Consider the following 25236-nt stretch of genomic DNA (forward strand, 5'->3'; position numbering starts at 1 on the left):
TAGCTTTGTAGTATAGTCTGAAGTCAGGGAGTCTGATTCCTCCAGCTCTGTTTTTTTCATGTGCTTCTTGGCCATCTGTTTGTCTTCGTTGGAGAAAAGTCTGTTTAGGTCTTCTGCCCATTTTTGGATTGGGTTGTTTGTTTTTTTTAATATTGAGCTGCATGAGCTGTGAGCTCAAGATTGCTTTGGCTATTTGGGGTCTTTTGTGTCCCCATACACATTTTAAGATTTTTTTTTCTAGTTCTGTAAAAAATGCCACTGGTAATTTGATAGGGATTGCATTGAATCTGTAGATTGCTTTGGGTAGTATAGTCATTTTCATATTATTGATTCTTCCAATCCAAGAACATGGTATATCTCTCCATATGTTGGTATCATCGTTAATTTTTTTCATCAGTATCTTATAGTTTTCAGCATACAGGTCTTTTGTCTCCCTAGGTAGGTTTATTCCTAGGTATTTTATTCTTTTTGTTGCAGTGGTAAATGGGAGTGTTTCCTGACTTTCTGTTTCAGATTTTTCATCATTAGTGTATAGGAATGCAAGAGATTTCTGTGCATTAATTTTGTATCCTGCAACTTTACCAAATTCATTGATTAGCTTTAGTAGTTTTCTGTTGATATATTTAGGATTCTCTATGTATAGTATCATGTCATCTGCAAACAGTGACAGTTTTACTTCTTCTTTTCCTATTTGCATTCCTTTTATTTCTTTTACTTCTCTGATTGCCGTGGCTAGGACTTCCAAAACTATGTTGAATAATAGTGGCAGGAGTGGACATCCTTGCCTTGTTCCTGATCTTAGAGGAAATGCTTTCAGTTTTTCACCATTGAGAATGATGTTTGCTGTGGGTTTGTCGTATTTGGCCTTTATTATGTTGAGGTAGGTTCCCTCTTTGCCCACTTTCTGGAGAGTTTTTGGTGTTGAATCTTGTCAAAAGCTTTTTCTGCATCTATTGAGATGATCATATGGTTTTTATCCTTCAATTTGTTAATGATGGTGTATCACATTGATTGATTTGCGTATATTGAAGAATCCTTGAATCCCTGGGATAAATCCCACTTGATCATGGTGTATGATCCTTTTAATATGTTGTTGGATTCTGTTTGCTAGTATTTTGTTGAGGGATTTTGCATCTATATTCATCAGTGATATTGGTCTATAATTTTCTTTTTTTGTAGTATCTTTGTCTCATTTTGGTATCAGGGTGATGGTGGCCTCATAGAATGAGTTTGGGAATGTTTGTTCCTCTGTAATTTTTGGGAAGAGTTTGAGAAGGACAGGTGTTAGCTCTTCTCTAAATGTTTGATAGAAGTCACCTGTGAAGCCATCTGCTCCTGGACAGTTGTTTGTTGGAAATTTTTAACCACAGTTTCAATTTCATTACTTGTGATTGGTCTGTTCATATTTTCTATTTCTTCCTGGTTCAGTCTTGGAAGGTTATACCTTTCTAAGAATTTGTCCATTTCTTCCAAGTTGTCCATTGTATTGGCATAGAGTTACTTGTAGTCGTCTCTTAGGATGCTTTGTATTTCTGCGGTGTCTGTTGTAACTTCTTTTTCATTTCTAATTTTATTGATTTGAGTCCTCTCTGTCTTTTTCTTGATGAGTCTGGCGGTTTACCGATTTTGCTTCTCTTCTCAAAGAACTGGCTTTTAGTTTTATAGATCCTTGCTATTGTTTCTATTTCATTTATTTCTGCTCTGATCTTTATGATTTCTTTCCTTCTGCTAACTTTGGGTTTTGTTTTCTCTTCTTTCTCTAGTTCCTTTAGGTGTAAAGTTAGATTGTTTATTTGAGATTTTTCTTGTTTCTTGAGGTAGGCTTGTATTGCTGTAAACTTCTCTCTTAGAACTGCTTTTGCTGCATCCCATAGGTTTTGGATCGTCATGTTTGAGTTGTCATTTGTCTCTAGGTAATTTTTGATTTCCTCTTTGATTTCTTCAGTGATCTCTTGGTTATTTAGTAGCTTATTGTTTAGCCTCCATGTGTTTGTGTTTCTTTACGTTTTTTTCCCTGTAATTGATTTCTGATCTCATAGCATTGTGGTCAGAAAATATGCTTGATATGACTTCAGTTCTCTTAAATTTAGCAAGGCTTGATTTGTGATCCATGTTGTGATCTATTCTGGAGAATGTGCTGTGTGCACTTGAGAAGAAAGTGTAATCTGCTGTTTTCGGATGGAAAGTCCTATAAATATCAATTAAAGCTAGCTGGTCTATTGTGTCATTTAAAGCTTGTGTTTCCTTGTTAATTTTCTGTTTGGATGATCTATCCATTGGTGTTAATGTGGAGTTAAAAAGTCCCCCACTATTATTGTGTTACTGTTGCTTTCCTCTTTTATAGCTGTTAGCAGTTTCCTTATGTATTGAGGTGCTCCTATTTTGGGTGCATATATATTTATAATTGTTATATCTTCTTCTTGCATTGATCCCTTGATCATTATGTAGTGTCCTTCCTTGTCTCTTGTAACATTCTTTATTTTAAAGTCTATTTTATCTGATATGAGTATTGCTACTCCAGCTTTCTTTTGATATCCATTTGCATGGAATATCTTTTTCCGTCCCGTCACTTTCAGTCTCTGTGTGTCCCTAGGTCTGAAGTGCTTCTCTTGTAGACAGCATATATATGGGTCTTGTTTTTGTCTCCATTCAGTGAGCCTGTGTCTTTTGGTTGGAACATTTAATCCATTCACGTTTAAGGTAATTATCGATATGTCTGTTCCTATTACCATTTTCTTAATTGTTATGGGTTTGTTTTTGTAGGTCCTTTTCTTCTGTGGTGTTTCCCACTTAGAGAAGTTCCTTTAGCATTTGTTGTAGAGCTGTTTTGGTGGTGCTGAATTCTCTTAGCTTTTGCTTGTCTGTAAAGCTTTTGATTTCTCTGTCAAATCTGAATGAGATCCTTGCTGGGTAGAGTAATCTTGGTTGTAGGTTCTTGCCCTTCATCACTTTATATATGTCTTGCCACTCCCTTGTGGCTTGTAGAGTTTCTGCTGAGAAATCAGCTGTTAACCTTACGGGTGTTCCCTTGTATGTTATTTGTCGTTTTTCCCTTGTTGCTTTCAATAATTTTTCTTTGTCTTTATTTTTTGTCAATTTGATTACTATGTGTCTCGGCATGTTTCTCCTTAGGTTTATCCTCCTGGGACTCTGCACTTCCTGGACTTGGGTGGCTATTTCCTTTCCCATGTTAGGGAAGTTTTCGACTATAATCTCCTCACATATTTTCTTGGGTCCTTTCTCTCTCTCTTCTCCTTCTGGGACCCCTATAATGCAAATGTTGTTGCATTTAATGTTGTCCCAGAGGTCTCTTAGGCTGTCTTCATTTCTTTTCATTCTGTTTTCTTTATTCTGTTCTATGTCAGTGGATTCCACCATTCTGTCTTCCAGGTCACTTAACCATTCTTCTGCCTCAGGTATTCTGCTATTGATCCGTTCTAGTTTATTTTTCATTTCAGTTATTGTATAGTTCACTCTGTTTGTTCTTTAATTCTTCTAGGTGTTTGTTCTTTAATTCTTCTAGGTGTTTGTTAAACATTTCTTGCATCTTCTCAATCTTTGCCTCCATTCTTTTTCCGAGGTCCTGGATCATCTTTACTACCATTATTCTGAATTCTTTTTCTGGAAGGTTGCCTGTCTTCACTTCATTTAGTTGTTTTTCCTGGGTTTTATCTTGTTCCTTCGTCTGGTAGATCATCCTCTGCCTTTTCATTTTGTCTGTTTTTCTGTGAATATGGTTTCTGTTCCACAGGCTGCAGGATTGTAGTTCTTACTTCTGCTGTCTGCCCTCTGTGTGCTCTTTGCTTGACGGGTGTTTTTTGGGTATCCCAAAGTGTCTCAAGCTGGTTGTGGTTTTCAGTTACTGCTATACTTGTATTAATGGAAGTTTGTAGAATTACTGTTATGTTTAAATTGGGTGGAAATTCTGTTCTTACATATTACATATTGGTTGTGTTGTTATGATTTTAATTACTGCTTAGCTTCTTTTGAGTTCCTTGTTGGTCACCAAGCTTTTTTTTCCTTTGGAAAGTGGGACTGGGTGGGGAAGGCCTATGAAGTTGTGCTTCAATACAGATCTGGTGTAGAAGACGCTGCCACTTGTTGGCTTTGTACCCTTTGGAAAGTTATTTAGCCTACAAGATGGTGTGAAGCGGAGGCAGTGGTTGTACCCCATCAGCTGGAGTATGATATAAAATAATTCACGTAAACGCTGAGTATGATGCCTGGCACATAATCGGTCGTGGATAAGTGATTGTGGTGAGTAGTTACTTTTATATTTAACTGCCATTTAAGAAAACATTGAGAATTCTTGCTAAAGTTGACTTTAGATTTTATGCTTTCTGTTAATCCTTTAATTAGCTTCATTTGGTTAAATTTCAATGCTAATGAGGCCAATGTCACTGTATCCCTCAAACCACATACCCATCCTTAGCAGTTTATCCCGTAGGGGATAAGTATTGATATGAAGAGAAGGAAAGAGGAGGATTTGGTGATGTCATGTATGGCACTTGGTAAGTGCTGGGTAAATGAAGCCATTCCCACTTAGTGCTGTTCCTATGCCAGCATCTGGCCTGGTAATGGTGATGAAGGGTCATCTTCACAGAATGCTCTGTGGGCCACAGAATTTGTATTCTACTCTCTGTGTTAAATGTTTTCTATTTATTCTCTTATTTAATTTTCACAGTGACCCTAAGAGATAGGGAACATTAATGTCCCCATTTTACACTAGCAAAGACTGAGGTTTAGAATTGTGAAGTGATTGGACTGTATAGCCACTAACTGGTAGATCTGGACTTTGAACCTAAGCAGCATATAAGCACAAATCTGCTACCCCTGACAAACAGTTTAAAAGAGCAAGTCCTAGTGATGGTGGATCCATTGTGTTGCACAGAGAGGAGGGACAAAAATTATATCTGATGGTGTAGAACCAGCTTGGGCAGTGTTTTGGGGTGTGGGCACGTAGCTCTGTTTTGTGTGTTCCCACATGTGCGCATCCAAGGAACAAGCCGGTGGGAGGGGTTTAGATGTTCCAGGCTACTTGGAAGAGACCTCTGGGAATGACAAAGCTTAGGTGTGAATTCAAGTGCAGTTGAAAAATGAGCAACAGATTTTAGTGAATTTGCCCATGAATCTGTTTCTCCAACACTTTCATTTTGTGCTGATTTTGATCCGAAGCGTGATGTAGCCAAGTGCTAATGCAGCTGTGTGTCAGAGGGAAAAGTGAGATTGCTTTTTCTACTTATTGCTCTATTTATGCCTTTAATTTATAAGTTTAAAAAAATTTCCTTTCTGTGCTTTCTTGGTAAGGCCTGGATAATGGTAATAAAGGACACCCGTGGAAAAATTCTGGGAACCCAAATGACTCTGTATTCTCTCTTAATTCTCTAGGGACCCGTAAATTGAATTGGCTCAGCAGTGAACAGAATTGATTGCAAAATCACGTCTTAGTGCAGAGGGAGCATATGAAAGCTTTCCTCACCCTCCTTTGATTTAATTAAATTGTACTCCCATCATAGCTTCTGGGTGAGGACTCATAGAATTGCAGTACCCTGTGATTTGTATCAAAGACCTACTTTCCTGCCCTGGTGTTTATCTTCAGAATCGAGCCCTGTGGTTCAAAGAATATGAAGTGTTACTTCTGTGTTAGGTGCCGGCTGGTCACGTGGGTTAGTGGTGAATGCTCCAGGCTGGAATCAAAGGCCATTCCCAGTTTCGTTTTCTCTCCAACTCGTGGCAGATTCTTTCTTCCAGTGACTCACCTTCCCTAGCTGCACAGACATCTCATCACCTTTAGCGTCGTCGTCGTCGTCATCATCATCATCATGTCTTATGTATCACGTGGTTAGTGGTTAAGAGCTTGGGCTTTGGAGACAGACTGTAGGAGGTTCTGTCTGGATTCTGCCCAATTCCAGCTGCCTGACCTTGGGCAAGTGACCTAACCTCTCTAATGCCTCAGTTTTCTCATCTATATGTCAGGAATAATTAGGTTGGTGTGAGGACTAAACAAGATAAATGCATATAGAGTGCTCAGAGTGGTGTCTGACACATAATAAGGCTTTTGTCACCATCGTTTGTATTAATCCGTTATTGCTGTTGTAATTATTTTATAATGAATCTCAGATGGACCCTGATAACATAAAGTAAACGTATGTAATTTGTATTCTCTGGAAACATGCACTTGAAAACAGGCGTTCATTGGTATGGATATTTAACAAATTCTCATGCACAGTGTTCAGGAGAAACTAGTGCATCCCTGAATGAAAGTACTATAGAAAGCCAGAGGGCTCAGAGACTTGCATGTGGCCAGGTCTTAGAGTACTCTGGCTAAGCGGGATGGTTAGACTTTAGCTTAAGTTGGGTTGTTGAAACTGTGTATTAACTGATTTATTCTTCCTAGGAGCCATAATTCAGGAATTGTTGAGGGACTCATGTCCCCTTGAATTGATCCTGGAGATTTGAGTTCTGTCCTTTGAAGACAAAGGCTCTTGAGAGGCTTACTTGAAGGCATACAAACCTAAGATAACTCTACTAATCAATCCTAAGACAGAAGCCACTGCCAAAGAGACCTTTTATTTTAAGAAGTTGCCCTTGTCTCTGAACCTCAGTCTGACATTAGTGGGCTACTATGAGATCTAAAGAAGGTTTCCTCAGAACAGACTGAGCATTTCTAAAGGGCAAATCGCATGCCCTCTGCTTCTGCCAGAATGGAAGGTATTTACAAACCATAGGCTACTGGTATGGCTTGGTAGTTGTGTGCATTTGCCACTGCCTGGAAAAGTAAATGACAGTTGGAACATCCCTACAACGGCAAGATAGACTAGTACATCACCTTCCAGCTTTGTGTCCTTGGACAAACTATGTAGCCTCTCTGGGCCTCAGGTTCCATACCTGTAAAATGGGAATAACGCTAGTACCTAACCCACAAGGCTGTTAAAAAGATTTGATGATGTCACGTATGACACTTGGTAAGTGCTGGGTAAACAAAGCCATTGCCCCTTAGTGCTGTTCCCACGCCAGCATCTGGCCCGTGTGATGGTGAGGCTGTTCCCCCACCCCGGGCCTTCCTTGTTGGGCCATGTAGTCACGCAGTCCTGGCAGGCATGGTTTGTTAGCTTCATTTCAAACTCATTCTCCTTGGCTCATTTACCAAAACCAGACAGAGATTAATGGCCTGGCCTCGGAGGATCGGGCGGCACATGTTCCTGGTGCCTTTGGCTCATTGATATCGCCTCTCTGATTTGAGGAATGCCTGGGTGTTCCGGGACTGGGCCTCCTGAGCCCCAGGAAACATTAAAAGAAAGTAATTTGCTGCAAATTCACCTCCTAGTTAAGGAGGTCTGAAAGCCCTGTATTTTGTTGTTCCTTCTGGATTTTGCCATTTAGAAACAGGAGCAGGTTTCTCTGGGATAGGAAGTTTGAATTTAATGGGAGACATGAAGTGAGCAGGGATGGCTGGAAAACATACTTGCCCTAATATTGTCTCTTCCCCGTGTTTCCCTCACCTACCTGTCCAATTTTAGTGCATGCCATTGACCGTGAATGGCTGGTCCTCGCTATTACGAGGCTACTCACTTTGCTCAGCAGGATTGTGCCGCTGCCTCTCTCTTTGCCACATCCTCATCTCCTGCCCTTCTCTGTTGTGCACTAGTTGCCAAGCGCACTGGCCTTCCTCCCTCCAAAAGGCCATACCAGGGCTTCCCTGGTGGCGCAGTGGTTGAGAGTCCACCTGCCGATGCAGGGGACGCGGGTTTGTGCCCCGGTCCGGGAAGATCCCACATGCCGCGGAGCGGCTGGGCCCGTGAGCCATGGCCGCTGAGCCTGCACGTCCGGAGCCTGTGCTCCACAATGGGAGAGGCCGCAACAGTGAGAGGCCGGCATACCGCAATAAAAAATAAAAAGGCCATACCAGGCTCACAGTCTTTTGACTCCTTTTATGCATATAAACTGATGCCTTTTCATTCATCAGACAATAATGCTTGACGTTCAGAAACCCCTTTATTCTCATCTTTCTGACCTTCAGTAAGTGCCTGTGTGTCTTTGTAGTCTTCTTCAGGAAATGAATAATGATCATAAAATGGAGTGGTTTGTTAAATTATCTGTTTGATAATTCAAAGACCTTCTTGGCTGACTCCTTCAGTTTATAGATGGGGCAGTAGAGACCTGCAGACGGTGAGAAACTTACCCAGTGACACAAGGCAATCAGGGGGCTGTGTTGGAACTATTGCCCAGCTCTTGACCAGCATCTCACCCATATTTCCTAGCAGGTAAAAAGTCCCCTTAGGGTGTCATGGCTCTCTTTTCAGAGATGCTTGGCTCTGTTCCTCAAAGGGTTAAATAAGTGGCTCTCAACCAACAGTGGCCATCACAATGATTTGGAATATCCTTTTTTATTTATTTTTTTTAAGTTATGACCAGTTTCATGCTGTGCCTTTTCATACCTACAGAATCATAAGCACCAAAGAAAGATTTGGGGGGCACTATGATTTTTTTTCTAAAGCAGAGGCTTTATTATCTTACTTAATAATGTCAGCATATCAGAGATTCGCAAACTATGGCCCACAGGCCAAATCCAGCTCACCACCTATTTTTGTATGGCCCATGAGCTCAACATGGTATTTACAGATGAACATTTGCAATTAACTTGATGATGAGAAACATTTTGAACTCTATTTAAGCTAAATGTTATCCTTTCTCTATAAAAAATTCTGTTCTTCTGATTAGTCAATCTGTATTTCAAAAAATTGTACTCCTTGGAAAAGATACTCCAAGTGGTTGTACTGACCACTCTTGCCTGAGAACCAGTTCTTTAACCCCTGGATGAACCAAGCCAAGCATCTCTGAAAAGAGCCATGAAACCCTGATATTCACCTGCTAGGAATATTATACCTGTATCTCAAAAACTTACTATATTTTGAATTTTGTCAAGAAAAAATTGTGGAAATTTGTCTTCTCTCTTGTTTTACAAGTACCTGTACAATATCATTGATTTGACTTTTGCCTCCTGGCCTGCAAAACCTAAAATATTTACCAACCTGTCCTTTACAAGAAAAAGCTTGCCAACTCTTTCAGTGTGTCATTGTTTTTTATTGGGGTACATTCCCTTTTATGAATTCTATAAATCATTAAAGGGTTTTCTATCGTAAAAGTAATATATTCTCCTTATAACATTCAAATTTATGGAAGTATATGAAGTAAAAAATGATTGGTCTCATTCCCCAGTGTTAGCACTTAAGAGTTTGTAATATATCTCTGTCCAGACTTTGCCACGTACTAGCTGTGAGACCTTAGTTAACCTCTCTAAGCCTTTCAAATTCTCCATCTGTAAAACAGTGATAATAACCGTTCCTACCCAACAGAATTGTTGCATAGATAATTGGAGATAATTCATGTGAATTGCTTAGCACGTTGCCTGGTGTGCAGTTAATAATGCTTAATGATTTGTAACTAATTACATTTTTTTCTTCCTTTTTAGTTTATATGCAAACATAAGTTTGGGGTTTTATTAAAGGAGGAATATGATTTTTTTTTTTTTAACAATAAAGTTCCAGAGGTGATTCTGATGTGCACGCACTTAAGAGCTGAAGTAAATACTGGGAAGTAGGTAATTATAGAAGGGATTCCTATTTGGGGGCCAGAATTGCCTTCCATTGGTCTAGCACAAACCAGGGAAAAGGAAAAGGTAATGATTTTCTTCAGCGAACCTGTAGGGTAGTATAAAATTCACACAAGTAAATGTTATTTCTGTTTTCCAGGTCTACAACTCGAACAAAGACAGCCAGAGCGAAGGGAGTAAGTATATTGCTTGGATACTTTTCTACGGGTGGGGGTGGGCCTGGGCCTGGAGAAGTTGCTATTCTGGGGAAGAACCACCAGGAGGTGCTGTGGGCATGTTGGGTCTCCCCATTCCTCCAGTGCAGCCGAGCTACTTCTGCTCCAGTTTACGGCGTCAGTGACTCCAGGACGGTCAGTGAGCCCGACTGGCAAGGCCGTGATGACATCTTGCACTGTATAACCCTTCACACTGTACAAAGAATTTTTATGTACATTATCTCAGTTAATCCTTTGTTGTCTTAAGAATGTAGCTCCAGTCACCACTTAAAAGTCACTTAATCCGATAACACCCAGCTCCCCCAGCGCCCTGTCCTGTGGGAAACCAGAATTGACTTTGCCTCCCTCACAGTCTCTCTCCAAGGACTGGAGAGCCAGAACCATCTTAGTGATCGCTTAGTAACTAACTCTGTGTTCCTTGTTGCCACTTTGGGGAGTTAAGAGTGGAGATGAAGAACTCTGTAATAATATTCCTCTTTCCTGGGAGTGACCCTGGGCGGCCTCTGTAGAATATACAGCACATTTCCCCTGCTACTGGCTCGGAGCACTCTGGTTAATCATGATTTCCAAGGGCACCTGTAACCTTGTAAAGATGATGGGATTAAAATGAAACCGCTATTGCTAGAGTGTTTGGGCTGATTATCTCCTTGGTGCTCAGGGGAAAAAACAAATTCCTGCCACGTTGCTACCAGAGTACAAAGGAAATTCTGTGCCCTTGCCTCAGATTTGTTTTGTAAAATCCACTTGGAAAAAAAATTCCAAGGTAGCCCTACCGTGAATTCCAGTAGTGTCAGTAAAACAGTACCTCGTCATGTGGCCAAAAGGATGAGCTGTTTTTAGTGTGTGTGAAATCCATTATAGGACAGAGATTTTCTTTCTTTCATTCCTTCCAAAATACAGATTCTACCAGAAGTTTTAGATAAAATATTAAGTAATTTGGAATGGTTGCTATTGGTAGGTTAAGAGGCCTTTGGGAGAGGAAAAAATGTTTCTTTTTTTTCCTTCAGGAATTGAACAAGGGGAAATTTTTTTCAAGTAAATATTCAAGGAAACAAGTCATTCCCTGCGCCGCCCCCCCCACCCCCGCCCGTGTCAGGTGGGATTGTTTTAGAATATCTGAAATCAACTCTGGTTAACTTGGCCTAAAATAACAGTACAATCATCATCATAATAATAATAACAACGAAGGAATACAGAAGGCTTCAGTGTAACTCACAGTAAGGTAGGAAGACCTGAAGAACCAAGGCTTGAAAACAGACCAGTTCTGGAGACCCAGGGACCAATGAGAAAGGGTCTTCTGGATGATATTTGCAGGACGATAAAGCCCTTAAACTCTTTTTTAGTCCTTTGCCTCACTCTTCTGAAGGTCCAGATTCCCAGGAAAGATAGCATCAAGGTGGTCTAGCTGTGGCCTACCCAGGGGAAGACAACACACCTTGATTGATGGTTTCAACAGTATTCATAAAATGGGAGCAGGGTGGTTTACCAAAGGGAGATCGGGGAAGCCACCGGGACAAGAGAGTGTAGATGCCAAGCAGGCTGAAATAACAGATGCCCACACCATGCCCTAACCTGGGAGACACTTCTGTCGTGAAGGACCCAGGAACTGTGGGGAGCGAGATGCATATGAATGGAGAACCAGCTCCCCCTTCACCCCACACCAGAAGTTTGCCTGTAACTTTTGACCTTACGAACCTACTTCTCTCTCCTTGAGATAAGTGCCACTAGATTTGAAAGACGACCATGACTCTGCTGGTGGCCGTAGCAGCTGGTTGTACTGTTTTGTAAGGCCTTTGGGGCATATGTATCGGAAGCCTTTAAAATGTAAATATCCTTTGACCCAGCGATTTGTCCTAAAGAATAGGCTGGAGTGCAAAGATGTTTCTGTAAAAAAGTTCACTGGAGCATCGGTAATAATAGTGAAGAATTGGAGACCATCTAAATGTTCAATAGGAAGTCCATTAAAAATATCATAAAGTACTATGTAGCCTTCAGAAAGAACAAGAGAGATCTTGGTATATTTGCAGAAATGGTATCCACAGTATACTGTTCATTGAGTTTTTAAAAATTCAGGTTGTAGAACCATGCATTTATTAAAATAAATTAGTTGACTCATCTGGATACATTGATAGAAAGAAAGTCTGGAAATACATTTATCATTAAACTCTTACTCAGGATAGAGGGCAGATTATTGCGAGACACTGACCTTCTACTTTAAATATTCTGTGTACTTTGCATTGTCGACAAAGAGTATGTATTTTACAATAATGGCGATTAATAGGTAGCATTTATCGACTGCTTACTGTGTTTCAGCGTGTTTTATCCACATTAGTTCATTTAAAGCTCACAGCACTGACTGAGGTAGGTGCTTTTGACCTACTTTGTAGATTAGGAAATTGAGGTTGGTGAACTCAGGAGATATGATTTAATCTGAGTTCTGTCTGATTCTAACATCTTTGCTGTCAACCATGGGAATATTCTACCTCCCTAGGAAAAGAACAATACAGAAAGTTCTATCTTGGGAAACACAGACACTTGCAACATTTTGCTTTCGGCATCCCGTTATCCACAGGGTGCCGAGAGTTGGCTGCCTTGAGCCTCTGATGATTCTTCAATGGCTTATTACACTTTCATTTAGGAAGTGGGAAAGAAAAATGTGTTAAACATATTGCCCACTTTTCCAGGAGTACTTTTGATAGAAACAGCTTTTCTAGGGTATTGCTATTCTTTTTTTTTTTTTTTTTAATAAATTTATTTATCTTTGGCTGTGTTGGGTCTTTGTTGCTGCTCGTGGGCTTTCTTTAGTTTCGGCAAGCTGGGGCTACTCTTCATTGCAGTGCACGGGCTTCTCATTGCAGTGGCTTCTCTGTTGCGCAGCACGGGCTCTAGGTGCACGGGCTTCAGTAGTTGTGGCACACGGGCTTAGTTGCTCCGCGGCATGTGGAATCTTCCCGGACCAGGGCTCGAACCCATGTCCCCTGCATTGGCAGGTGGATTCTTCAACCACTGTGCCACCAGCGAAGTCCCGGGTATTACAATTCTAAAAGATGTTCTGTTCACTGATTTCCAAGCTGGCGAAACCAGAGGACTGTTCTGGGTTGGTGCTTCCTCCCGTCCTTTGGCAGTAGGAACCCCTCTTCACATCACACAAGCCTTAGCTTTGCTTCCCCTCCCCTCTAGAGCGCTTGTCCCTTTCACATTCCTCATGGCAGTGATTTGCAGTTTCACGGCGCTCATCGCCACAGGTGGCGCTATTGCCCAGGGTCTGATTGTTCTGCAACTCTGTTTATATGACAGTCAAAACTTTTTTAAAGGTAAGAAGTCAATCTGATAGGAATTTAAGAGCGGGACATCGCACTTTTCACCTTTAATAGCCATTTACAAATGTCTAGCATTTTCCTTTCTAGAAAATATTTTGGTGGGAATTTCAATGCCAACATTTTATCACAGAACCAGAACGTTTTCAAGAGACAGGTAGCAAAAGGGAATTCCATTGGGGACACTTCTGAATTTGTTGCTTTTCTCTTGAAGCTTCTCTCAGGCCGTACAGTGCCTGTGGGGTATAAGACAGGGCCATAAATAATGTCTGGGAGCTGCTGGTATTTTCCAAGTGGCCCAGTTGCCAGGAGAGGATGGCAGCAGATAAATACATGCACATTTCTTTGCAGAGCCTTTTTCACCTCCTCTTTCTTCTCTGTTTGGATCTCAGGTACAGTGAGTGAAATAATCATAATCCCCGGTTTGTGGCACATGATCATCACAGGCCCCTCCCTTTCGCCCTTCATTCATTCATTTATTCATTCACTCACTCCCTTTTAGTTCTTTTCCCACCTCCTTTTCCTGTCCTCCCCTTCACCGTTCTAATGTGTACCTTTCAAGTGTATTCTTGGACAATGAGTATCTTTTATCTCCCTGTTTTTTTTTTTTTTTTTTGCGGGACTCAGGTTGTGGCCTCTCCCGTTGTGGAGCACAGGCTCCGGACGCGCAGGCTCAGCGGCCATGGCTCACGGGCCCAGCCGCTCCGCGGCATGTGGAATCTTCCCGGACCGGGGCACGAACCCACCTCCCCTGCATCGGGGGGCAGACTCTCAACCACTGCGCCACCAGGGGAGCCCTATTTTTATTTTTGGCTGCGTTGGGCCTTCGTTGCTGCACACGGGGGCTACTCTTTGTTGCGGTGCACAGGCTTCTCATTGCGGTGGCTTCTCGTTGCGGAGCACGGGCTCTAGGCGCACAGGCTTCAGTAGTTGCAGCTCGCGGGCTCTAGAGAACAGGCTCAGTAGTTGTGGCGCACGGGCTTAGTTGCTCCGTGGCATATGGGATCTTCCCGGACCAGGGATCAAACCTGTGTCCCCTGCATTGGCAGGCAGATTCTTAACTGCTGCGCCACCAGAGAAGTACCTATCTGTATGTCTTGTTTGGAGAAATGTCTATTTAGAAATGTTCTAACTTCATTGGTTTACATACAGCTGGGAAAATTGACACTTTTATAATACTAAGTCACCTCCTCCAAGAGCTTTGAATGTCTTTCCATTTATTCAGACCTTTACTTTTCTGCCTAGAAGTCTTCTGTTTTCTTGGTTAGGTTAATCCCTACATACTAAATTCAAAAACCAATCTGCTATTTTTGGCACTCGTATGAGCTGCTCAACCGTGGATCCGGCTGCCATCAGGAACCTTACCTGGCTTTGTTCCTGGAATGTCAGGAATATACATCAGTGACACTGAGTTTTCTCTAGTTGGTCAAATTCTTACCCAGTAGTGGAGGGAAGGGAAAAGGTGGGAGTAAGAATAGATAGAGAAGAAGAAAGTCTGGTCTGTTGCTTCCTAAGCTTCTTTACTGAGAAGGTGATCACACCAGTGTCAATCATTCTAAATGGCAAATGACTGTCATTGATTTTCCCCTTTATTATTACAAAGAACAGGACTCTTCCCTGGGCAGGGACCCCTGCTCTTCCCATCTTACCCTTTGCCACCTTAATGTGTATCTCCTGAGTCTACATGTCCTGTTTCTTGCTTTACGTTGGCTGCAGTTGTGAGATTTACTCCCCAAAGGCTCTGTGAGAATTGGTTCATTCTCCTTTGAAATGAGCCCAGGTCAGAAGCAGAAGTGGGAGCTAGGAAGGGACCTATTCTCAGCCCCGCTGCTGTGGTGCTGTCGTCCCACCTGAGAGACACTTGGGAAGCTGAGAACTTGTCAGAGAGGGTACACAGTCCAGTGCATGAGAGCAAGGGAAAGGCAGGCTTTTCTAGTGTGAGTTCGTCTTTACCAAGTTTGAAGTTTTAAATAATAAATGTCACCGCCAGCTTAGCTCTGAAAAGATTAGCTTGTTTACAGAAATGCTGCTCTTCCGCTGCTTTGCCAGCTGTTTGGAGACTGACAGACTGAGACAGAGAGGCATGTCTCCTAATCTTGGCTTCTAGTGCCACTTCCCTTACTGTGAGTATTAACTCGAAATCCATGGGTCAGTCAGGTCATTTAAAAGGAATATGCCCGAGTTGCCCTAGGTGTGCCTTGTCACACACTGTTGGCCCCAGCGGGCTTTTCAGAAGAATATTGCAGCCATTTTCTCTGCTTCCCACTCTTGTTGAACATGTTCTTTGCATCGACCTGAACCTCTCACTAGACTTAACTGTAGGAGTCCAGGCTTCATTCAACTAATACCTCTTGGAATTCTTAAGGGCCATGGCCCTGGGTGACATGAGTACTGAGGGGTGAGGACACCAACCAGCTTTACAGTGGCCTCTACCTTTAAGGATATATGGTCTGCTGATGAGGTTAAGACCCCTGGGAGATGATAGACCGATGGCCCGTCACACGTGTGTGGGTGTGTAGTACCTGTGCTCTCTGCAGATGCACTCATGTGCAGACAGGTGCCCACAGCCAACTGCAATGGGCTTCAGTCTAGGCTAGAAAGGCTTAAAAAGTGCCCTCCCTTCTCTCCAGAAGAAGGAAATATAATTCTTCCTCTTTGCTTCCCAGGTCTTAATTCCTTCATTCCTTCCAGTTTGTTTTTTATTTATTTTTTTATACAGCAGGTTCTTATTAGTTATCCATTTTGTACATATTTATTTTATTTTTAGCTACGTTGGGTCTTCGTTGCTGCACTTGGGCTTTCTCTAGCTGTGGTGAGTAGGGGCCACTCTTCGTTGGGGTGCACGGGCTTCTCATTGCGGTGGCTTCTCTTGTTGCAAAGCACAGGATCTAGGTGCACAGGCTTCAGTAGTCGTGGCTCGCAGGCTCTAGAGCACAGGCTCAGTAGTTGTGGCACATGAGCTTAGTTGCTCCGCGACATGTGTGATCTTCCCGGACCAGGGCTCGAACCTGTGTCCCCTGCATTGGCAGGCAGATTCTTAACCACAGTGCCACCAGGGAAGCCCAGTATATTTTCTTAATATAATCACTCCTATGCATTTTTAAATAGCTGAGATTATTTTTTATGGCTTTCTTTTTAATTTAATTTAATTTATTTTTTATACAGCATGTTCTCAGTCATCCATTTTATATACATCAGTGTGCACATGTCAGTCCCAATCTCCCACTTCATCACACCACCACCACGCCACGCCACTTTCTCCCCTTGGTGTCGGTACGTTTGTTCTCTACATCTGTGTCTCAATGTCTGCCCTGCAAACCGGTTCATCTGTACCATTTTTCTAGGTTCCACATATATGCATTAATATACGATATTTGTTTTTCTCTTTCTGACTTACTTCACACTGTATGACAGTCTCTAGATCCATCCACGTCTCTACGAGTGACCCAATTTCGTTACTTCGTATGGCTGATTAATATTCCATTGTATATAAGTACCACATCTTCTTTATCCATTCATCTGTCGATGGGCATTTAGGTGGCTTCCATGACCTGGCTGTTGTAAATAGTGCTGCAGTGAACATTGGGGTGCATGTGTCTTTTTGAATTATGGTTTTCTCTGGGTATATGCCTAGTAGTGGAATTGCTGGGTCATATGGTAACTCTATTTTTAGTTTTTTAAGGAACCTCCATACTGTTCTCCATAGTAGCTGTATCAATTTACATTCCCACCAACAGTGCAAGAGGATTCTTTTTCATCCACACCCTCTCCAGCATTTGTTGTTTGTAGATTTTCTGATGATGCCCATTCTAAATGGTGTGAGGTGATACCTCATTGTAGTTTTGATTTGCATTTCTCTAATAATTAATGATGTTGACCAGCTTTTCATGTGCTTCTTGGCCATTTGTTTGTCTTCTTTGGAGAAACGTCTATGTAAGTCTTCTGCCCAGTTTTTGATTGGGTTGTTTGCTTTTTTAATATTGAGCTGCATGAGCTATGTATATACTTTGGAGATTAATTCTTTGTTGATTTGTCTGCAAATATTTTCTCCCGTTCTGAGGGTTGTCTTTTCGTCTTGTTTGTAGTTTCCTTCGCTTTGAAAAAGGTTTTAAGATTCACTAGGTCCCCTTTGTTTATTTTTGTTTTTATTTCCATTACTCTAGGAGGTGGATCAAAAAAGATCTTGCTGTGATTTATGTCAAAGATTGTTCTTCCTATGTTTTCCTCTAAGAGTTTTATAGTGTCCAGTCTTAAATTTAGGTCTCTAATCCATTTTGAGTTTATTTTTGTGTATGGTTTTAGGGAGTGTTCTAATTTCATTCTTTTACATGTAGCTGTCCAGTTTTCCCAGCACCACTTATTGAAGAGCCTGTCTTTTCTCCATTGTATGTCCTTGCCTCCTTTGTGATAGATTAGATGACCACAGGTGCGTGGGTTTATCTCGGGGCTTTCTATCCTGTTCCATTGATCTATATTTCTGTTTTTGTGCCAGTACCATATTGTCTTGATTACTGTAGCTTTCTAGTATAGTCTGAAGTCAGGGAGTCTGATTCCTCCAGCTCTGCTTTTTTCCCTCAAGACTGCTTTGGCTATTTGGGGTCTTTTGTGTCTCCATACACATTTTAAGATTTTTTATTCTAGTTCTATAAAAAATGCCATTAGTATTTTTTTTTTAACATCTTTATTGGGGTATAATTGCTTTACAATGGTGTGTTAGTTTCTGCTGTATAACAAAGTGAATCAGTTATACATATACATATGTTCCCATATGTCTTCCCTCTTGCGTCTCCCTCCCTCCCACTCTCCCTATCCCACCCCTCCAGGCTGTCACAAACCACCGAGCTAATATCCCTGTGCCTTGCGGCTGCTTCCCCCTAGCTATCTACCTTACTACGTTTGTTAGTGTGTATATGTCCATGACTCTCTCTCGCCCTGTCAAAGCTCACCCTTCCCCCTCCCCATATCCTCAAGTCCGTTCTCCAGTAGGTCTGCGTCTTTATTCCTGTCTTACCCCTAGGTTCTTCATGACATTTTTTTCCCTTAAATTCCATATATATGTGTCAGCATACGGTATTTGTCTTTTTCTTTCTGACTTACTTCACTCCGTATGACAGACTCTAGGTCTATCCATCTCATTACAAATAGCCAATTTCATTTCTTTTTAAGGCTGAGTAATATTCCATTGTATATATGTGCCACATCTTCTTTATCCATTCATCCGATGATGGGCGCTTAGGTTGTTTCCATCTCCGGGCTATTGTAAATAGAGCTGCAATGAACATTTTGGTACATGACTCTTTTTGAATTTTGGTTTTCTCAGGGTATATGCCCAGTAGTGGGATTGCTGGGTCATATGGTAATTCTATTTGTAGTTTTTTAAGGAACCTCCATACTGTTCTCCATAGTGGCTGAACCAATTCACATTCCCACCAGCAGTGCAGGAGTGTTCCCTTTTCTCCACACCCTCTCCAGCATTTATTGTTTCTAGATTTTTTGATGATGGCCATTCTGACTGGTGTGAGATGATATCTCATTGTAGTTTTGATTTGCATTTCTCTAATGATTAATGATGTTGAGCATTCTTTCATGTGTTTGTTGGCAGTCTGTATATCTTCTTTGGAGAAATGTCTATTTAGGTCTTCTGCCCATTTTTGGATTGGGTTGTTTCTTTTTTTGTTATTGAGCTGCATGTAAATTTTGGAGATTAATCCTTTGTCAGTTGCTTCATTTGCAAATATTTTCTCCCATTCTGAGGGTTGTCTGTTGGTCTTGATTATGGTTTCCTTTGCTGTGCAAAAGCTTTGAAGTTTCATTAGGTCCCATTTGTTTATTTTTGTTTTTATTTCCATTACTCTAGGAGGTGGGTCAGAAAGGATCTTGCTGTGATTTATGTCATAGAGTGTTCTGCCTATGTTTTCCTCTAAGAGTTTGATAGTGTCTGGCCTTACATTTAGGTCTTTAATCCATTTTGAGCTTATTTTTGTGTATGGTGTTAGGGAGTGATCTAATCTCATACTTTTACATGTACCTGTCCAGTTTTCCCAGCACCATTTATTGAAGAGGCTGTCCTTTCTCCACTGTACATTCCTGCCACCTTTATCAAACATAAGGTGTCCATACGTGCGTGGGTTTATCTCTGGGCTTTCTATCCTGTTCCATTGATCTGTCTTTCTGTTTTTGTGCCAGTACCATACTGTCTTGATTACTGTAGCTTTGTAGTATAGTCTGAAGTCACGGAGCCTGATTCCTCCAGCTCCTTTTTTCGTTCTCAAGATTGCTTTGGCTATTCGGGGTCTTTTCTGTTTCCATACAAATTGTGAAATTTTTTGTTCTAGTTCTGTGAAAAATGCCAGTGGTAGTTTGATAGGGATTGCATTGAATCTGTAGATTGCTTTGGGTAGTAGAGTCATTTTCACAATGTTGATTCTTCCCATCCAAGAACATGGTATATCTCTCCATCTATTTGTATCATCCTTAATTTCTTTCATCAGTGTCATATAATTTTCTGCATACAGGTCTTTCGTCTCCTTAGGTAGGTTTATTCCTAGATATTTTATTCTTTTTGTTGCAGTGGTAAATGGGAGTGTTTTCTTGATTTCACTTTCAGATTTTTCATCATTAGTATATAGGAATGCCAGAGATTTCTGTGCATTAATTTTGTATCCTGCTACTTTACCAAATTCATTGATTAGCTCTAGTAGGTTTCTGGTAGCATCTTTAGGATTCTCTATGTTTAGTATCATGTCATCTGCAAACAGTGACAGCTTTACTTCTTCTTTTCCGATTTGGATTCCTTTTATTTCCTTTTCTTCTCTGATTGCTGTGGCTAAAACTTCCAAAACTATGTTGAATAAGAGTGGTGAGAGTGGGCAACCTTGTCTTGTTCCTGATCTTAGTGGAAATGCTTTCAGTTTTTCACCATTGAGGATGATGTTTGCTGTGGGCTTGTCATATATGGCCTTTATTATGTTGAGGAAAGTTCCCTCTATGCCTACTTTCTGCAGGGTTTTTATCATAAATGGATGTTGAATTTTGTCAAAAGCTTTCTCTGCATCTATTGAGATGATCATATGGTTTTTCTACTTCAATTTGTTAATATGGTTTATCACATTGATAGATTTGCGTATATTGAAGAATCCTTGCATTCCTGGAATAAACCCCACTTGATCATGGTGTATGATCCTTTTAATGTGCTGTTGGATTGTGTTTGCTAGTATTTTGCTGAGGATTTTTGCATCTATGTTCATCAGTGATATTGGCCTGTAGTTTTCTTTCTTTGTGACATCCTTGTCTGGTTTTGGTATCAAGGTGATGGTGGCCTCGTAGAAGGAATTTGGGAGTGTTCCTCCCTCTGCTATGTTTTGGAAGAGTTCGAGAAGGATAGGTGTTAGCTCTTCTCTAAACGTTTGATAGAATTCACCTGTGAAGCCATCTGGTCCTGGGCTTTTGTGTGTTGGAAGATTTTTAATCACAGTTTCAATTTCAGTGCTTGTGATTGGTCTGTTCATATTTTCTATTTCTTCCTGATTCAGTCTTGGCAGGTTGTGCATTTCTAAGAATTTGTCCATTTCTTCCAGGTTGTCCATTTTATTGGCATAGAGTTGCTTGTAGTAATCTCTCATGATTTTTTTTATTTCTGCAGTGTCAGTTGTTACTTCTCCTATTTCATTTCTAATTCTGTTGATTTGAGTCTTCTCCCTTTTTTTCTTGATGAGTCTGGCTAGTGGTTTATCTATTTTGTTTATCTTCTCAAAGAACCAGCTTTTAGTTTTATTGATCTTTGCTATTGTTTCCTTCATTTCTTTTTCATTTATTTATGATCTGATTTTTATGATTTCTTTCCTTCTTCTAGCTTTGGGGTTTTTTTGTTCTTCTTTCTCTAATTGCTTTAGGTGCAAGGTTATGTTGTTTATTTGAGATGTTTCCTGCTTCTTAAGGTGGGCTTGTATTGCTATAAACTTCCCCCTTAGAACTGCTTTTGCTGCATCCCATAGGTTTTGGGTCGTTGTGTCTCCATTGTCATTTGTTTCTAGGTATTTTTTTATTTCCTCTTTGATTTCTTCAGTGATCACTTCGTTATGAAGTAGTGTATTGTTTAGCCTCCATGTGTTTGTATTTTTGACAGATCTTATCCTGTAATTGATATCTAGTCTCATAGCGTTGTGGTCGGAAAAGATACTTGATACAATTTCAGTTTTCTTAAATTTACCAAGGCTTGATTTGTGACCCAAGATATGATCTATCCTGGAGAATGTTCCATGAGCACTTGAGAAGAATGTGTATTCTGTTGTTTTTGGATGGAATGTCCTATAAATGTCAATTAAGTCCATCTTGTTTAATGTATCATTTAAAGCTTGTGTTTCCTTACTGATTTTCATTTTGGATGATCTGTCCGTTGGTGAAAGTGGGGTGTTAAAGTCCCCTACTGTGAATGTGTTACTGTCGATTTCCCCTTTTATGGCTGTTAGTATTTGCCTTATGTATTGAGGTGCTCCTATGTTGGGTGCATAAATATTTACAATTGTTATATCTTCTTCTTCGATCGATCCCTTGATCATTATGTAGTGTCCTTCTTTGTCTCTTCTAATAGTCTTTATTTTAATGTCTATTTTGTCTGATACGAGAATTGCTACTCCAGCTTTCTTTTGGTTTCCATTTGCATGGAATATCTTTTTCCATCCCCTTACTTTCTGTCTGTATGTGTCTCTAGGTCTGAAGTGGGTCTCTTGTAGACAGCATATATAAGGGTCTTGTTTTTGTATCCATTCAGCCAATCTGTGTCTTTTGGTGGGAGCATTTAGTCCATTTACATTTAAGGTAATTATCGATATGTATGTTCCTATTCCCATTTTCTATATTGTTTTGGGTTCGTTATTATAGGTCTTTTCCTTCTCTTGTGTTTCTTGCCTGGAGAAGTTCCTTTAGCATTTGTTGTAAAGCTGGTTTGGTGGTGCTGAACTCTCTCAGCTTTTGCTTGTCTGTAAAGGTTTTAATTTCTCCATCAAATCTGAATGAGATCCTTGCTGGGTAGAGTAGTCTTGGTTGCAGGTTTTTCTCCTTCATCACTTTCAGTATGTCCTGCCACTCCCTTCTGGCTTGTAGGGTTTCTGCTGAGAGATCAGCTGTTAACCTTATGGGGATTCCCTTGTGTGTTATTTGTTGTTTTTCTCTTGCTGCTTTTAATATGCTTTCTTTGTATTTAATTTTTGACAGTTTGATTAATATGTGTCTTGGCGTATTTCTCCTTGTATTTATCCTGTATGGGACTCTCTGTGCTTCCTGGACTTGATTAACTATTTCCTTTCCCATATTAGGGAAGTTTTCAACTATAATCTCTTCAAATATTTTCTCAGTGCCTTTCTTTTTCTCTTCTTCTTCTGGAACCCCTATAATTCGAATGTTGGTGCGTTTAATGTTGTCCCAGAGGTCTCTGAGACTGTCCTCAGTTCTTTTCATTCTTTTTTCTTTATTCTGCTCTGCAGTAGTTATTTCCACTATTTTATCTTCCAGGTCACTTATACGTTCTTCTGCCTCAGTTATTCTGCTATTGATCCCATCTAGAGTACTTTTAATTTCATTTATTGTGTTGTTCATCATTGCTTGTTTCATCTTTATTTCTTCTAGGTCCTTGTTAACTGTTTCTTGCATTTTGTCCATTCTACTTCCAAGATTTCGGATCATCCTTACTATCATTATTCTGAATTCTTTTTCAGGTAGACTGCCTATTTCCTCTTCATTTGTTAGGTCTGGTGCATTTTTATCTTGCTCCTTCACCTGCTGTGTGTTTTTCTGTCTTCTCATTTTGCTTATCTTACTGTGTTTGGGGTCTCCTTTTTGCAGGCTGCACGTTCATAGTTCCCGTTGTTTTTGATGTCTGTCTCCAGTAGCTAAGGTTTTTTCAGTGGGTTGTGTAGGCTTCCTGGTAGAGGGGACTAGTGCCTGTGTTGTGGTGGATGAGGCTGGATCTTGTCTTCTGGTGGGCAGGTTCACGTCTGGTGGTGTGTTTTGGGGTGTCTGTGGCCTTATTATGATTTTAGGCAGCCTCTCTGCTAATGGGTGGGGTTGTGTTCCTGTCTTGCTAGTTGTTTGGCATAGGTTGTCCAGCACTGTGGCTTGCTGGTCGTTGAGTGAAGCTGGGTGCTGGTGTTAAGATGGAGGTCTCTGGGAGATTTCCGCTGTTTAATATTATGTGGAGCTGGGAGGTCTCTTGTTGACCAGTGTCCTGAAGTTGGCTCTCCTACCTCAGAGGCAGAGCCCTGACTTCTGGCTGGAGCACCAAGAGCCTTTCATCCACACGGCTCAGAATAAAAGGGAGAAAAAGTAGAGAGAATTAGTAGAAGTATGAGGAAAGAAAGAAGGAAAGGAGGAAAGGAAGGAAGGAAGAAAGCAAAGAAGGAAAGAAGGGAGGGAGGGAGGGAGGAAGGAAGGAAGGAGGGAAAGAAGGAAAAAAGACAGAAAGAAGATACAGTAAAAATAAAATAAAGTATAATATAGTTATTGAATTAAAAAATATTTAGAAAAAAAAAAAAGGGACGGATAGAACCTTAGGACAAATGTTGGAAGCAAAGCTATACAGAGAAAATCTTACACAGAAGCATACACATACACCTTCACAAAAAGAGGTAAAGGGGGAAAAATCATAAATCTTGCTCTCAGAGACCACCTCCTCAATTTGGGGTGATTCGTTGTCTAAAGGAGGGAAGGAAGGAAGGAAGGAAAGAAAGAAAGAACGAAGGTAAAGTATAATAAAGTTATTACAATTAAAATTATTAAGAAAAAAAATCTAAAAAAAAAACCATGGACGGATAGAGCCCTAGGACAAATGGTGGAAGCAAGAGTATACAGACAAGATCTCACACAGAAGCATACACGTACACATTCACAAAAAGAGGAAAAGGGAAAAAAATCATAGATCTCGCTCCTAAATTCCACCTCTTCAATTTGGGATCATTCCTTGTCTATTCAGGTATTCCACAGATGCAGGGTATATCAAGTTGATTGTGGAGCTTTAATCCGCTGCTTCTGAGGCTGCTGGGAGAGATTTCCCTTTCTCTTCTTTGTTCTCACAGCTCACAGGAGCTCAGCTTTGGATTTGGCCCTGCCTCTGCGTGTAGATCGCTGGAGGGCGTCTGTTTTTTGCTCAGACAGGACGGGGTTAAAGGAGCCGCTGATTCGGGGGCTCCGGCTCACTCAGGCCGGGGGTGGGGGGAAGGAGGGGCACTGCGTGCGGGGCGGGCCTGCGGCGTCAGAGGCGGCGTGACGTTGCGGCAGAGGCCGGCGTGACGTTGCACCAGCCTGAGGCCCGCCGTGCGTTCTCTTGGGGAAGTTGTCCCTGGATCCCGGGAACCTGGCGGTGGCGGGCTGCACAGGCTCCGCAGAAGAGGGGTGTGGAGAGCGACCTGTGCTCGCACACAGGCCCCTTGGTGGCGGCAGCAGCAGCCTTAGCGTCTCCCGCCCGTCCCTGGGGTCCGCGCTTTTAGCCGCGGCTCGCGCCTGTCTCTGGGGTTTGCGCTTTTAGCTGCGGCTCGCGCCCGTCTCTGGAGTTCCTTTAAGCAGCGCTCTTAAACCCCTCTCCTCGCGCACCAGGAAACAAAGAGGGAAGAAAAAGTCTTTTGCCTCTTCGGCAGGTGCAGGCTTTTCCCCGAACTCCCTCCCGGCTAGTTGTGGTGCACTAACCCCTTCAGGCTATGTTCAAGCCGCCAACCCCAGTCCTCTCCCTGCGCTCCATCCAAAACCGAAACCCGAGCCTCAGCTCACAGCCCCGCCCGCCCGCCCCGGCGGGTGAGCAGACAAGCCTCTCGGGCTGGTGAGTGCCGGTCTGCACCGATCCTCTGTGCGGAAATCTCCCCGCTTTGCCCTCCGCACCCGTCGCTGTGCACTACTCCGCGGTCCCGAAGCTCCCCCCTCCGCCTCCCACAGTCTCCGCCCGCAGAGGGGCTTCCTAGTGTGTGGAAACTTTTCCTCCCTCACAGCTCCCTCCCACTGGTGCAGGTGCCGTCCTTATTCTTTTGTCTCTGTTTTTTCTTTTTTTCTTTTGCCCTACCCAGGTACGTGGGGAGTTTCTTGCCTTTTGGGAGGTCTGAGGTCTTCT

General features: G+C 41.6%; 1 protein-coding gene across 5 annotated transcripts in view; it reads left to right on the top strand.

Annotated features, from left to right (window-relative positions):
• ARHGAP26 (Rho GTPase activating protein 26) overlaps window positions 1–25236 on the top strand; it is a 485730-nt gene that overhangs the window by 235121 nt on the left and 225373 nt on the right. For all 5 annotated transcript variants that reach the window (XM_029215618.1, XM_029215622.1, XM_029215620.1 and 2 more), the window contains exon 12: window positions 9753–9789. In XM_029215618.1, coding sequence (XP_029071451.1) covers window positions 9753–9789 — 37 coding nt within the window. The remainder of the gene's footprint in view (window positions 1–9752; window positions 9790–25236) is intronic.

This window comes from Monodon monoceros, unplaced genomic scaffold, assembly GCF_005190385.1.
Source record: "Monodon monoceros isolate NGI ecotype Baffin Bay Population unplaced genomic scaffold, NGI_Narwhal_1 Super_Scaffold_12, whole genome shotgun sequence".
NCBI lineage: Eukaryota > Metazoa > Chordata > Mammalia > Artiodactyla > Monodontidae > Monodon > Monodon monoceros.